The 12,325-nt window shown below is 44.9% G+C and overlaps 1 protein-coding gene across 5 annotated transcripts in view; it reads right to left on the bottom strand.

Annotated features, from left to right (window-relative positions):
* The window catches only part of INO80 (INO80 complex ATPase subunit), a 111,345-nt gene that overhangs the window by 38,068 nt on the left and 60,952 nt on the right, over positions 1–12,325 (bottom strand). For all 5 annotated transcript variants that reach the window (XM_085870212.1, XM_085870211.1, XM_085870213.1 and 2 more), the window contains 3 exons: positions 9,194–9,311; positions 8,829–8,914; positions 8,556–8,723 (listed from right to left, as the gene is read on the bottom strand). In XM_085870212.1, coding sequence (XP_085726338.1) covers positions 8,556–8,723; positions 8,829–8,914; positions 9,194–9,311 — 372 coding nt within the window. The remainder of the gene's footprint in view (positions 1–8,555; positions 8,724–8,828; positions 8,915–9,193; positions 9,312–12,325) is intronic.

Raw genomic sequence — 12,325 nt, forward strand, 5'->3', positions numbered from 1 at the left:
GCATGCTGTGGCGCCATGTCCTGCCAAGTAGAAACTGTGTAAGTGACTGTGCTTGTAAATAATAATCGTAGTCGGTAGTAGTACTTTCTATTTGTTGCTTGTAAATTGCTTGACTGCCTTACTTGTGTTCTGTGTATAATAATAAATGTCCTTGTGTGAAATGTATCTCGTTCGTTGCATCTTCTTTCCCTATTGAAAATGCCATCTTGCAACGTGGAATGAGTAGTGGGTTTTAAACACCCGATAAATAATCTGAACCGTCGAGGTCGGCGATAACACCGCTCGGTTATCCCTGTAGCACGGAACAAACCGCTTAAGCGGTTCGTGTCCTAAGCCGACCTGCGGCGTGGTGCAACCCCTCGGTAGGTTCCCCACGCGGGTATTCAAGTATATCGACATTCGGCGATTCACCCTATTTTGCGCAGGTAGAATGCGGACTGGGTTGTGGTGAGGTTAAACCCCCACCCGTGACTGGCTCCTGGCGGTAGTTCCAGGAGGGTCACGACTGAATTGTCCATCCGGTGGGTGACGCGGCTGCCATTAGAGGTACGCGGCCGATCGCATGCCAGGCAGGCCAGAATTCGTAACAAAAAAAAAAAAAATATATATATATATATATATATATATATATATATATATATATATATATATATATATATATATATATATATATATATATATATATATATATAGTTGAAAGTGTGTGTGTGTTTTTCTGCGACCTATGCACGCGAAAAGTACTGAACTGATCCTCACCAAACTTCACATGCTGACAGAACATGTACCCGGGAGTGTCCTGATGTAAAAGAATTATACTTCCGACTTCCGGTTTCCAAATTATGACGTCATCACCTGATTTCGTAACGTTAATTTTTCAAGTTCAGCCGAATGACATGGGGCCAACGCCAGATACAATATATCTAACATATGATTTTAAGTTTTTGTTTGTCTGTTTGTTTGTTTGTCTGCACGTGCTAATCTCCTGAAAGGTGAAACATAGGAGCTAACCACTGAAACAAAAAATGTCGGGATGGGCCCCAGGAAGGTTATAGGCTATGTGGCACGGCCCCTCGGCCGGGGGGGGGGGAGGGGGTGTGTTTCCCCCTCACCAACCCCCTTAGCCTATGACTGCCATGCCCCAATCGGGAACTGATACTGTGCTCGCGTCAGACAAATGGATAGAAGATTAAATTCATTCAAAAAGAACCCGGGTAGCGCCGGGTACATTCACCCTGTGTATATATATATATATATATATATATATATATATATATATATATATATATATATATATAAAAAAAAAATAAAAGTATATATATACATGTATATTGTTGCGGTTCTCGGAACCACATCCCTCCAAAGCAATAGCAACCATCATACAGCGGTCCCGTGACAGATATTCCATTAATGTACGTTCAGGTAGTCCCTTCCCTTTTGTTTTGCGGGACAGTGCGTTGTGTGAACTTCATAGCTAGGTCTGATTAAATCTCTGCACTCATTCCTATTGTTTTTTTCGACTCTTATTCCTAAGGTAAATCCCAGCCATGTGTGCTCTTCGCTGTGAGATGGGTCCTCAGCGATGGCCAAGCAGGCATTACGCAGGACACCCCTCTGCAGAAATCACAGCCTGTCAAATGCATGTGCAGCGGTAATTTCCACCCACTGGACAGAAATTGCACTCAACACGATGCCCACGCTGCACAGAACACGTACCGAGGAGATGGAAGAATCGGCACCCGAAATGCTGGCAACTGGCAAAGTGCATTATGCCGCGCCCTTTCCAACCCATTTCCAAATCCCCATCGAATAATTATATCTATCTCCTTCCAATCCGAATCCCCATTTAATACTTGTGTCTATCCTCTCTTCCAGTCTTTTCTGTGAATTCATGACACGGATCAGGGCGGCAGACCCACGCACGGCCCCAGGGTGGTTTATCATCGCACTGTATGGGGCATGCTCGATGGCGGGCGGACCCGCGTGTTGACCACGTGTACAATGGCAGAGTCTCGCGTCGGCCGTGATACTTTATCATCGTGCAGAACGGGGCACGAAAAACACATATCTTTGGTCGGGTCTGCGCATGGGGTTACAATAACATCTTACCATCGATTTTTGCTCACCACGATGGCAACAAATGTCTCCCGCGGACAGCAGACATCCTCCTGCACCTCCGCCTTGATGCAGCTGCTAACAGGCAGAGGCATGCTGTGCGGCTGGATTGCTTAGGTCGCGTGGCGCATGATGGAGCAGGCCCATTGACCAGCACCAACCGCAGGTCGCTGGGGCATGGCACGGGATTCGGTGCAAGGCGATTCATGTCGCGGTGCTTGGAGCGAGACGATTCCGCAGCTTGGAACCATCTGGCTGGAAGTGACGTAGAGCCGCTTCCGGTCGTGGCGGCCGGTCCGTGTGCTGGCTGGGGCCCAACAAGAACGCCCGATTCGGGTAACGACATCGCCTCGGGTCGTCGCCCCCGCTCCGCACCACCGGATCTATAAAAGGACGGGTCGCCGGGCGGTGAGAGGAGGAGTCGTCGTCGTTCCAGAGTCATCGTTGTTCCTGAGTCGTTCATGTGTCGTCGTTCCTGCTCGCTCAGTCCTGTTGATTCGTCTTGCTCGTCCTGGCCTGGAATTCATCTTCAACCATTCGCCTTCTGACTCCACCTTTCTGCACAAACTCGTTGCTGACTCCGCCTTCTTCACCACTTCTCCGCCCTTCTGCTTTGGTCTCCGCCTCTCTCTCTCTACCCATTGAGTTTTGACTCCACCCAAGTCCATCCTTGCACGCCCGGCGGTCGCGTCTCATTCTCTGGACCGACGCTAGCTGCATGAAGTGCCACGAAGCAAGAGACGACACGCCAGCTGTCAGGGAGGTATCACGCCCAGCAGAGCATCCCACAAAAACATATTGGTGGTGTGATCGGGCAATCATGCAAGGTATTTAGAGACCGTGAGCTTCATCTCCTCTCCTTTTTCTCTTCATCAACTCCTCTTCATCAGGTTGTGCGTGTGTGCGTGTGTCCTGGCGCCTGTCCTCATTTAAGTTAAGTGTACAAGAATTATATCGGGATAACTCTGCTCTGTGACTGCTTTTGTAAGTTGCTTGCATATTGCTGCACCTCTCTCATTTCTTCCTATTCTTGCTACAGACAACAATAAACAACATTCACTGTGCCACATATTTTTCCTCGCCTGCCTGTTAATAAATCCTTTGTAGAAATGTTCCCAGCTCGTTTTTGTCTGTTCTTCCATTGATCCAGCATGGTCCATATCCGAACCTAGCCAGGACTTTATTCACACCGAACCGTTCCTTTTAGCTGGTACGTCCTTGGCAGTGTCGCTCAGCTGCATTTGATCCGGTAAAGTGATCCGGTTCGGACAAGGCGTACCGAGGGTGTGTCCCCGGGAATCTTTAGGTAGCCAGATTAACTAGACGGAGGACCCTAAGTCACGTGGTTGAGTTATTGGCGTTTACGGTCGGTTAGCGACCCGCCGCGTCACGGAATTATCCGTGTGCAACGGCCTGCAATTCCGGGGAGTCTGGTGGGATCCTGAGATAGCTTCCTCCCCCTGGTGGTTTTCTCACCTGACCCCCAGCAATATATATATATATATATATATATATATATATATATATATATATATATATATATATATATATATATACATATATATATATATATATACAGTCATGCGCCGCTTAACGACATTCCGGGCAACGACGGATCACATATACGACGGATCTGCAGGCTCTGAAAAAAAAAGAAAATGAAAAAAAATGGTGCTGAAAAATTCCTATCGCCGAGTGATGTAGCCGACGTAGCGCTGCCAGTCGTACAAAAATAGCACGTACAATTATGTACACTGTACAGTACATAATACTTCATAATGATAATAAACGACAATGTGGCCCTGTTACAATGCGATCTTTGAGGTCCATAAAATGTCATCGTGAAAAAATCAGGGTCGTGCTAAATCGGGATTAAAGGAAATCGGCTTTCAAACTGAACCAATGTTTGCACGTTTACCTTCCAGCAAGTAAATTACCCTTGAATTGAAGAATTCCGCGAATAAATCGTTGTTACAGTCGAAATGAAAACACAAATTTCTTTTTGGTGAAGCTTTTCATGTTGTGAAAACAATCACACTGTTCCGAAAATATATATCACAATGGACAGGAGCTCGTTTCTTCATTTATAAATTATAACTTCGATGCAATGATTACGTATTTATAAAATCCAAACGCTATTTATTCATCTTTCTATAATCGATGCGAACGGAGATTGTAAGCTGCTGCTAACAACACCGATGGCCGTCATGAACAGCACAAAGGTAAAACTAACGTGTCTTCCATCTCTCTTGGATGTGTGCTACAATTGCCGACAGTATTCAGTACAGTAACATGCTGTACAGGTTTGTATCCGAGGAGCAATAGGCTACACCATATAGCCTAGGTGTGTAGTTTTGTGTAAGTACGATGTTTGAAAACGAAAAGGAAAAAAAAAAGATGATGTTCGCACAACGACGACGACGCTTAACGACGCGTTTCTCAGAACGTAACCCCATCGTTAAGTGGCGCATGACTGTATATATGTGTATGTATATATATATATATATATATATATATATATATATATATATATATATATATATATATATATATATCAATCATACCTCCCATGCTCCTTCCGCCAAAACTGCTGCGTTAAGCAACAAAAAACAGGCCTATACAAGGGAAGTGCTTTGCTGTATCAAACCCTTCCCAGAGTTCCTCCACAATTATAAAGACATTCACAAATAGTACACACATGAGAATCCCAATGCTACACACCCCCTCAGCTGCCAGACCGGTTTTGTCGCTTATTGGCGAATCAGTGACAACGCAGACAGCAACCCATACCAATGAGACTCCCAAGCATGTACCATGTGGTACTCATTGGTATGGGTTGTTATTGGACCTTGAGCGCTCTGCATAAATATGGGGGAGACATATCGCAGACAGAGCAGGGGAAGTGGGGGGGGGGGCGAGACCAGAGAGGAGACAGTAGACAACAGAAAAACACTGACCTGCATGTGGTGAAAGAGTGCGAGACCGAAGACTCAGCCTCATCGTGGGAGATAACAATGATCCAAAATGCCTTGGTTTCCACAATGTGAAGCCGAGAAAGGTGAAAGGCAAGAGCACCAGCCCAGAGGGGAGAGCAGAACTCCATCAGGTTGCGGATGAAAGCTTTGTATGTGGTCAGGAGCTCACGTGTGCCAAGGAAGGACTTTACATGACGGACGATGCTCAGTTGGCGATTGGCTTTGGAGGCAAGCTTGGAAATGTGGCTTTCCCAGGAAAGATCATAGCAGATAGTGAGACCCAGAAGCTTGAATGAAAGGACTTCTTCCAGAGGATTGTTGAGAAAATAGATGGGGGGGTTTCCTAAATGGTCTTTTCAGAGAGACATAGTGAGAGTGTGAGATTTGTCAGGATTGAAAGACATGTTCCACATGTTGGACCAGCTTGTGATTTTATCCAGATCTGCAGGGAGTAAAGAGGCTGCTGCTTGTTGATCTGAGGGATGACAGATGGTGCAGCAGAGGGTGGAGTCACCAGCAAATAAATAAAGAGGATTTACTTGAGGGTCTGAGAGATCATTGACAAAAAACAGAAAAAAAAAACAAAGGGCCCAGAACACTGCCTTGAGGAACTCCAGCCTGGACAGGAGGAGGGGATGAGAGAACTCCATTTAGGGCCACACGTTGACTGCGACAGGAGAGGAAGTCTGTGAGGCATGAGTGGAGATGGCCTTGGATACCATGGGAAGAGAGTTTGGTGAGCATGGCAGGGTGAGAGACTGCATTGAAAGCACACAGAATGCTGAAGGAGATGGCTCTGATTTCATGTCTGGCATCGAGGATCTCCATCCATTGTTGAGAGAGCAGAATCAGCATATCCAGCGTAGAGTGACCTGGTCTGAATCCAAATTGATGATCGGAAATCAAGCCATTGGAGAAGAGGAAGGATTTAATGTCGGAAGCGATGATGGATTCCATAACCTTGCTGATGATTGGAAGAAGGCTGATTGCAAAAACAGATCCCTGCAATTACAAACCACTTTTTTATGCAGAGCAGTAATGTTTGCTGATTTCCAAGCAGATGGCAGGTGACCTTGAGCAAATGAGAGGGTGAGCAAGAGCAGCAGAGCAGGTTTTTAGGACACGAGGGCTGATACTGTCTGGACCGGTTGCAGAATTTGAATTGAGGTTTGATAGCAAGCTCGCCACTTTGTCAGAAGAAAACGACACAGAGTCCAGGAACAGCTAGGTGCGACTGTGTCAGGTGGGTAGAGAAAGCGATGGCTTTGGGACACAAGATTTAGAAGCAAAAATGGAATTTAGGCATTCAGCCATTTCGTGTGCCGTATCAGCGATGCGGCCATTTGAGGTAAGGGAGGGATGGAGGGCGAACATACACCAGAAACAGACTTAACTCGATGCCACCAGGATTTTGAGGAAGGAGACAGGTTTGAGAGTTCAGACTTGAGATTAGAAAGATGTTTTCTGGGTCTCCTGATGCTAGACGGACACTTGTTCCGAGCTATGTGGAAGAAACTGAGATTGCCTTCAGTTGGATTAGCCTTCCATGAGGCAAAGGCAAGTTGTATGAGGACAACTGCCTCACCACAAGCTTCAGTGAACCATGGGCAGGAGGAAGGGTAGGACAACTGAAGACGAGAGGCGATAAAGTATGTGCATGAGGGAGAGCAAGTTTCTTTGAATGAATTCCCAGGATGAGGATGTCGGAGAAAGTAGAGATGGGAGACCAGTCCAGAAGTTTGATGGCTGCTTGAAGACCCTGCCAGTCGGCCGGAGTGAAATGCCAGACTCGATGGCACTGAGGTGGTTCTTTTCTAATAGCCAGAGAGAGATGTCTACTTTGACAAGCATGTGGTCAGATGAACCGATTGGAAAGGAGGAAGAACAGCAGATAATTTCAGGGAAATTGGTTAATATCAGATCCAGAAGAGATGGAGTACCGTTCTCCCCACTGGGCCGTTGGTTGAGATCCAGGTCAGGAAGATGACAAATTGTGTCAGTCCCAATGAGTCGCAGAAGTCTTTTGCTGAAGTGCCATGGCAGGTGAGACAAGTACCCACACCCAGCCAACTGGCATGATGACAATAGAAGTCACCACATATGAGGAAGAGAGAGTTCGGATGAGAGGATAGAAGTTGGTCCATGTTTTCTGACAGTGAGGTGTAAATGGAGTCATCACTGTTTGGTGGACAGTGCAACACACATATAAACATGAGGTGGGAGTGGAGGGTAAGCCGTAGCCAGAGGTTTTCCTGGGGGTGTGGGGTAGTGAGCGCAGTGCATGGAGAGTGAGGAATAGAGTCTTTGATGAAGAGAGCAACTCCTCCACCAGGACGAGGCTCAGATCTGTCATACTGGAGGAGGAAGTAACCAGGGAGAGATACTTGGGAGTCAGAGATGTCTTGAAGCAGGAAAGTTTCTGTTAAGCACATTAGGTCTGGTTTGTCAATGGCAACCTGTATGGAGGGCCCTGGGTGTTTGAGGTCCACACTGTTGAGGAAGAGGGCGGGGAAGAGGCTTTGGGTGCAGGGGAGGGGGAGTGTAGGATGAAGGGTGAGGGGCAGGGGAGGTAAGGCGAGTTGTTGAAAGAGTGTGGGGGATTGTAGAAGAGCTAGGGGAGAGGACTAGATGAGGAGGAGAAAAGGCTCAGTGGTGATAAGTTGAGGTACAGTGGGGGAGTAATAAGAGAGGGGGCAGAGGGCAGTTGAATATTGGAGGAGGTGGAGTGATGAGATGGAAGAGAGAGGGCAAGAGAAGGAGGCAGCTTTGTGGATGTGAGGGGGGGGGGGCAACTTTCAGAAGTGGGAGTGAGGGGGAGAGTTGAGGGAGAAGGTTGAGAGGGGAGTTTTTAAGAAAGGTGAGAGGATGCGATGGGAGGGAGGGGTGAGGGAGAAGGTTGAGAGGGAAGTTTTTAAGAAAGGTGAGAGGATGCGATGGGAGGGAGGGTGAGAGGGAAGTTTTGAGAGGGAGGGGAGACGATAAGAGCAGGCCCGGCAAGGTGCAGGAGTGCAATGGGAGAGGTGGGAAGGGGGGAAGGATGCGATGGGAGAGGTGGGAAGGGGGGGAAGGATGCGATGGGAGAGGTGGGAAGGGAGGAAGGATGCGATGAGATTTATATTTTCATTTATGGATGTTGACCGATGATTCTGTGATTTATTTCCATTGTACCAGCTTCGATGTCGATTGGCACACAAAATTACCGTGCTTCCCCATTGTCTCGGGTCGCTCACCTGCACTCACCACCTGCTCACGCTCACCATGTTGGTAGAGTCAACCCCACCTGGTAATAATTCAACAGCCAAGCAGGATTTGAACTCAGGACCTTAGAATCTCAAGCCCACCTCCCTAACCATGAAGCCAATACCAGGCATAATGTGGCATTACAATGAAGAAAAAAGGTATGGGGCTGAGGAAGGAAAGTAGGTGGGGTAAAAGAAGAATGAAAGGTAAAAGAATGAAAGTAAAAACCTTTCGGAATTGCATGACCAGGTTCATGAGACTGCTCGTGGTACTATGAGCTTGCTGACTGCCGCCCATGGATGACTGCAGCAAATCCTCAATTGAGATCTTGTTTTTGAGGCCTTGATAGAGGAGCCGTTGCCGACTGTTCAGGTGACAATACACCAAGACCTCAATCTGCATAGAAAAGCGATGCCATTATGTCTGACAGTATTTCTTAACTTTTCCATCAATGTTAAACAGGTGATTTCATTGAAATACAGCCCTCTCAACGAGTCTTACCTTATCTGACAGTTCGTTTTCCACTTCTTTCTTTATCCTCCGCAACATGAATGGCTTTAGAATCATGTGCAGGCGTGAAAGTTGATCTGTTCATACAAAAAATAATAAAGAGACAAACTGCAAGATAAGATATCTCAGGGTGACAAGAAAGGTATGGGGGGGGGGGGAGGTTGGGGGTTAGGGAGGAAAGTAGTGATAGCATTTTTGATAGCAATTTGCAGTTGATAGCATTTTTGTCTTGCCTCGTTCATGGTTTAATTCTTGGAGAGGTAAATTTTCCCATCACAAGAGAAAAAGGGGACAATTCCAATGCTGCAAAAGTGGAACAATAAAGTTCAATAACCCAAATCTAACGGCACACTCACTTTCATCGATTATCGACTTGTTCTCTGCATGACTTTCAATGTCCCTTGAGAACCACTCGTTGAACTCCTCATGCGAGTCGAACAGTGTAGGCATAATGAAGTGCAACAAAGCCCAAAGCTGCAGGATCAAGGCGGAGAATGACAAAATGAAAGAAAAGAAAAGAAAAAAAAAACCGAGAGGAGAAGGACAAAATGTAAGCAAACGAACAACTTTAAGGAGAATGTCCACTTGCTTAAAAAACAAAAAAATTGGCAAGTTATGTTTTTTATTTTATTTTAACAAACCTTTTGACTCCCCATTTTAAGATCCCAGAAGCCCTGCATATGTATTTGTCTATTCTCTCTTAATGTCCTTTAAATTCACAAAGTAGACCGATGTCTATCAATATCTTTATTACCCCCACCACCGAAGGTGGACGGAGGTTATGTTTTCACCCCTGTTTATCTGTCTGTCTGTGAGCGGGATATCTCAAACAGTAATGGACAGATTCAGATGAAACCTGGTGGACAGGTTGGGTAAACGACAAGGATGTATTGATTAGATTTTCGTTAAGGAACGGGTGCAGATACGGCCCATCAGATACAAAATGTAAACTCATCAGCTTGGTGGAGGTATGCGCTCTACTGAGTGTCGCTGTAGTCTTTGATGTGATTTATGTGCAAAATCCTCCATGAGCTGATGAAAAATATAAAATTGTACTCAATCCGACGTTTGTTTTATGCGACAGCGTGATGATATACCAAAGTAATAAAAAAAAAAACATTTTTACAAATGTAAAATGATGGAGGGATGGTGTGCTAAACAGTATGTAAACAAGAAATTATCATGTGAAACCAACCCTACATCTTATTTTGAATAATGGCTGTTCCATGTCCATCCCTGCATCCATTTGCAATGAAAGTATACGTGATAGTTTCCATGCATGAATCTGACCAGTGAAATAGTAAACCGTTGAAACATATGCACGCACGTACACACTTCTCCTTTTAGTAGTATATGTTAAGTTAGCATGATCTGTGTGTTCTTGTAGGTTAGAATATTTTCTGTAACCAGAGACCCATGAGATTGAAGTTGTCCTGTTCTTATGTATGCTGTGTGAGGTGGTATAATTGACAAAGGGATTAGACAGGAAAATGTGCTTCATACATATCCCTCTCAATGAACCAGGCAAGGTGAGGTCTTCGTGGTAACAGAGTGGATTTTCTTGTGTTTGCGTCACGCGTGTGGCTTATAAAACCTCCCCACAGTCCACAAAACCATCCCACGTGAAGGCACCACGGCGGCAACTGCGTGCCGCTTGATTTTTGGGGCCTTGTTGTGAGCGAGGAATGTGAGGGAGCTCACAGTGAGCGACACGACGGGCACTGTTCAAATTTCAAGTCAATCGGATGAAAATTGACAATTTTAGAAATGTGGCCAATGTGTCTCTTTTGGCCAATGTTGACCTCCTGTCGACCATCGCAAGGACAGTACCTACAATCTCTGAAAGTTTCAGAACGATCAGCTGAGCTGTTTAGGCTGCAGGCAAGTGGACAGACAAACAAACAAATTAAAAATCACTCGAGTGACACTTGGCGAAACGGAACGGCACTCGGTAGAGCACATACCTTCGCCATGCTGAACAGTCTAAATTTTGTATCCCACTGAATGGTTAAGGATTCAGATCCGACCTAAGTCGAATCGGCTTGTTCTTGTCACCGAACCAACTCTTCCACCTCGTTTTGTCACAAGTCGTCCACAACTTTTCGATATATCATGCTATACATAGTTTTTGGCCCCATCTCTCAATGGTGAAGAATCACTTAAAAAAAAATCCTCGAATCCAGATCTGGATTCGAATCTTCACCAAAATTGAATCAATCAGTCCTTTTTACACATCCACATGCCCACAAAGTTTCTGAGGAAGGCATCCATAATCTTTTGAGATATTGTGCTATCTATTGTTTTTGGCCCTATTTCTCAATGGTGAAGAATCACTTGAGAAATTCTCAAATCCAAATCCGGATGCAGATCTTCAAAATCGAACCAATTCGTCCTTGTCACACACCCAACCTGTCCACTGTGGGGGAAAAATTTTATATTAATGTATTCTAAATTGTAACAAATGGAGTTTTAGAAATGTAACTTTTATGCTACAAGTTGAATTGGCTGTCATTTCTGGCCAAAAGACTTTTGCCCTAAATGATAAGAAATGTGTTGTTCTGGAGCAGAGTGACCGAGCTGATAAACGAACCTTTGCCTAGAAATGTACGAAGTGGATTCTCGTCTAAAGGACACGTCTGCAGTCTGGGTTGATAGCCCCCAACCTCTCTCTCATGAAAGTATAAAATGCTTTGAAATGTAAAATTGTTTCAGTGCAAGTACATGAGAAAGTATTAGAATCTCAGTGGCTTGTACTCCTTGGAACTGACCAAGTACCAAGTTAGAATAAAACTCTCTGATGTAATGTGGAAGTGAATTGAATCGGTTTGGTCTAACTGTTAACTAAAGTAAGAATAAATGAAATAGAACCAAATAATATTGCAATCAATGGGGATTCTTAAGTTCATTGTACGAGGGTGAGAAGTGTATGGTGGATAATTAGAAAATAAATTGTTTCACAAGGAAGGACTTGTGTGGACATCAGTTTTATCAGTGTCAATAGGGTTTTATGTAGGATTTTATAACCAAACCGGACAAACGTTAAACTCTGCCTGAAGTCAAATAGGATTCCACAATCGGCCAGATAGAATCCTTCAGGAGGACAACGATCACAACAAGGTGGGTTTAAAAAATCCACGTCATCCGAATCCGTCCACAACTTTGAGATATCACGCCATACCGTTTTTAGCCCCATCTCTCAATGGCGAAGAATCACTTAAAATATTCTCAGATCCGGATTTGGATCTTCACCAAATTTAAGCATTGCTGTCCTTGGGCAGTCAACTACATACACAAAAAAATTCAGAAAGATTGCTTGAAAACTGTGGCCAAAAATCATGTGACAAACAGACAAATGGTACAGACCAACATACTTGGCAAAAAATTTTCGCCAAGTAAGGTGTTCAGCCTGACAGGTATGACGAAAATCATGCAAATGACATCACTGCCACCTTGACCTTTGACATATATAGTCAAAAAAAAAAAAAAAA

Source organism: Eptatretus burgeri, chromosome 2 (genome assembly GCF_056783735.1).
Source record: "Eptatretus burgeri isolate ZD-2024b chromosome 2, Ebu_testis_v1, whole genome shotgun sequence".
Classification (NCBI taxonomy): Eukaryota; Metazoa; Chordata; class Myxini; order Myxiniformes; family Myxinidae; genus Eptatretus; species Eptatretus burgeri.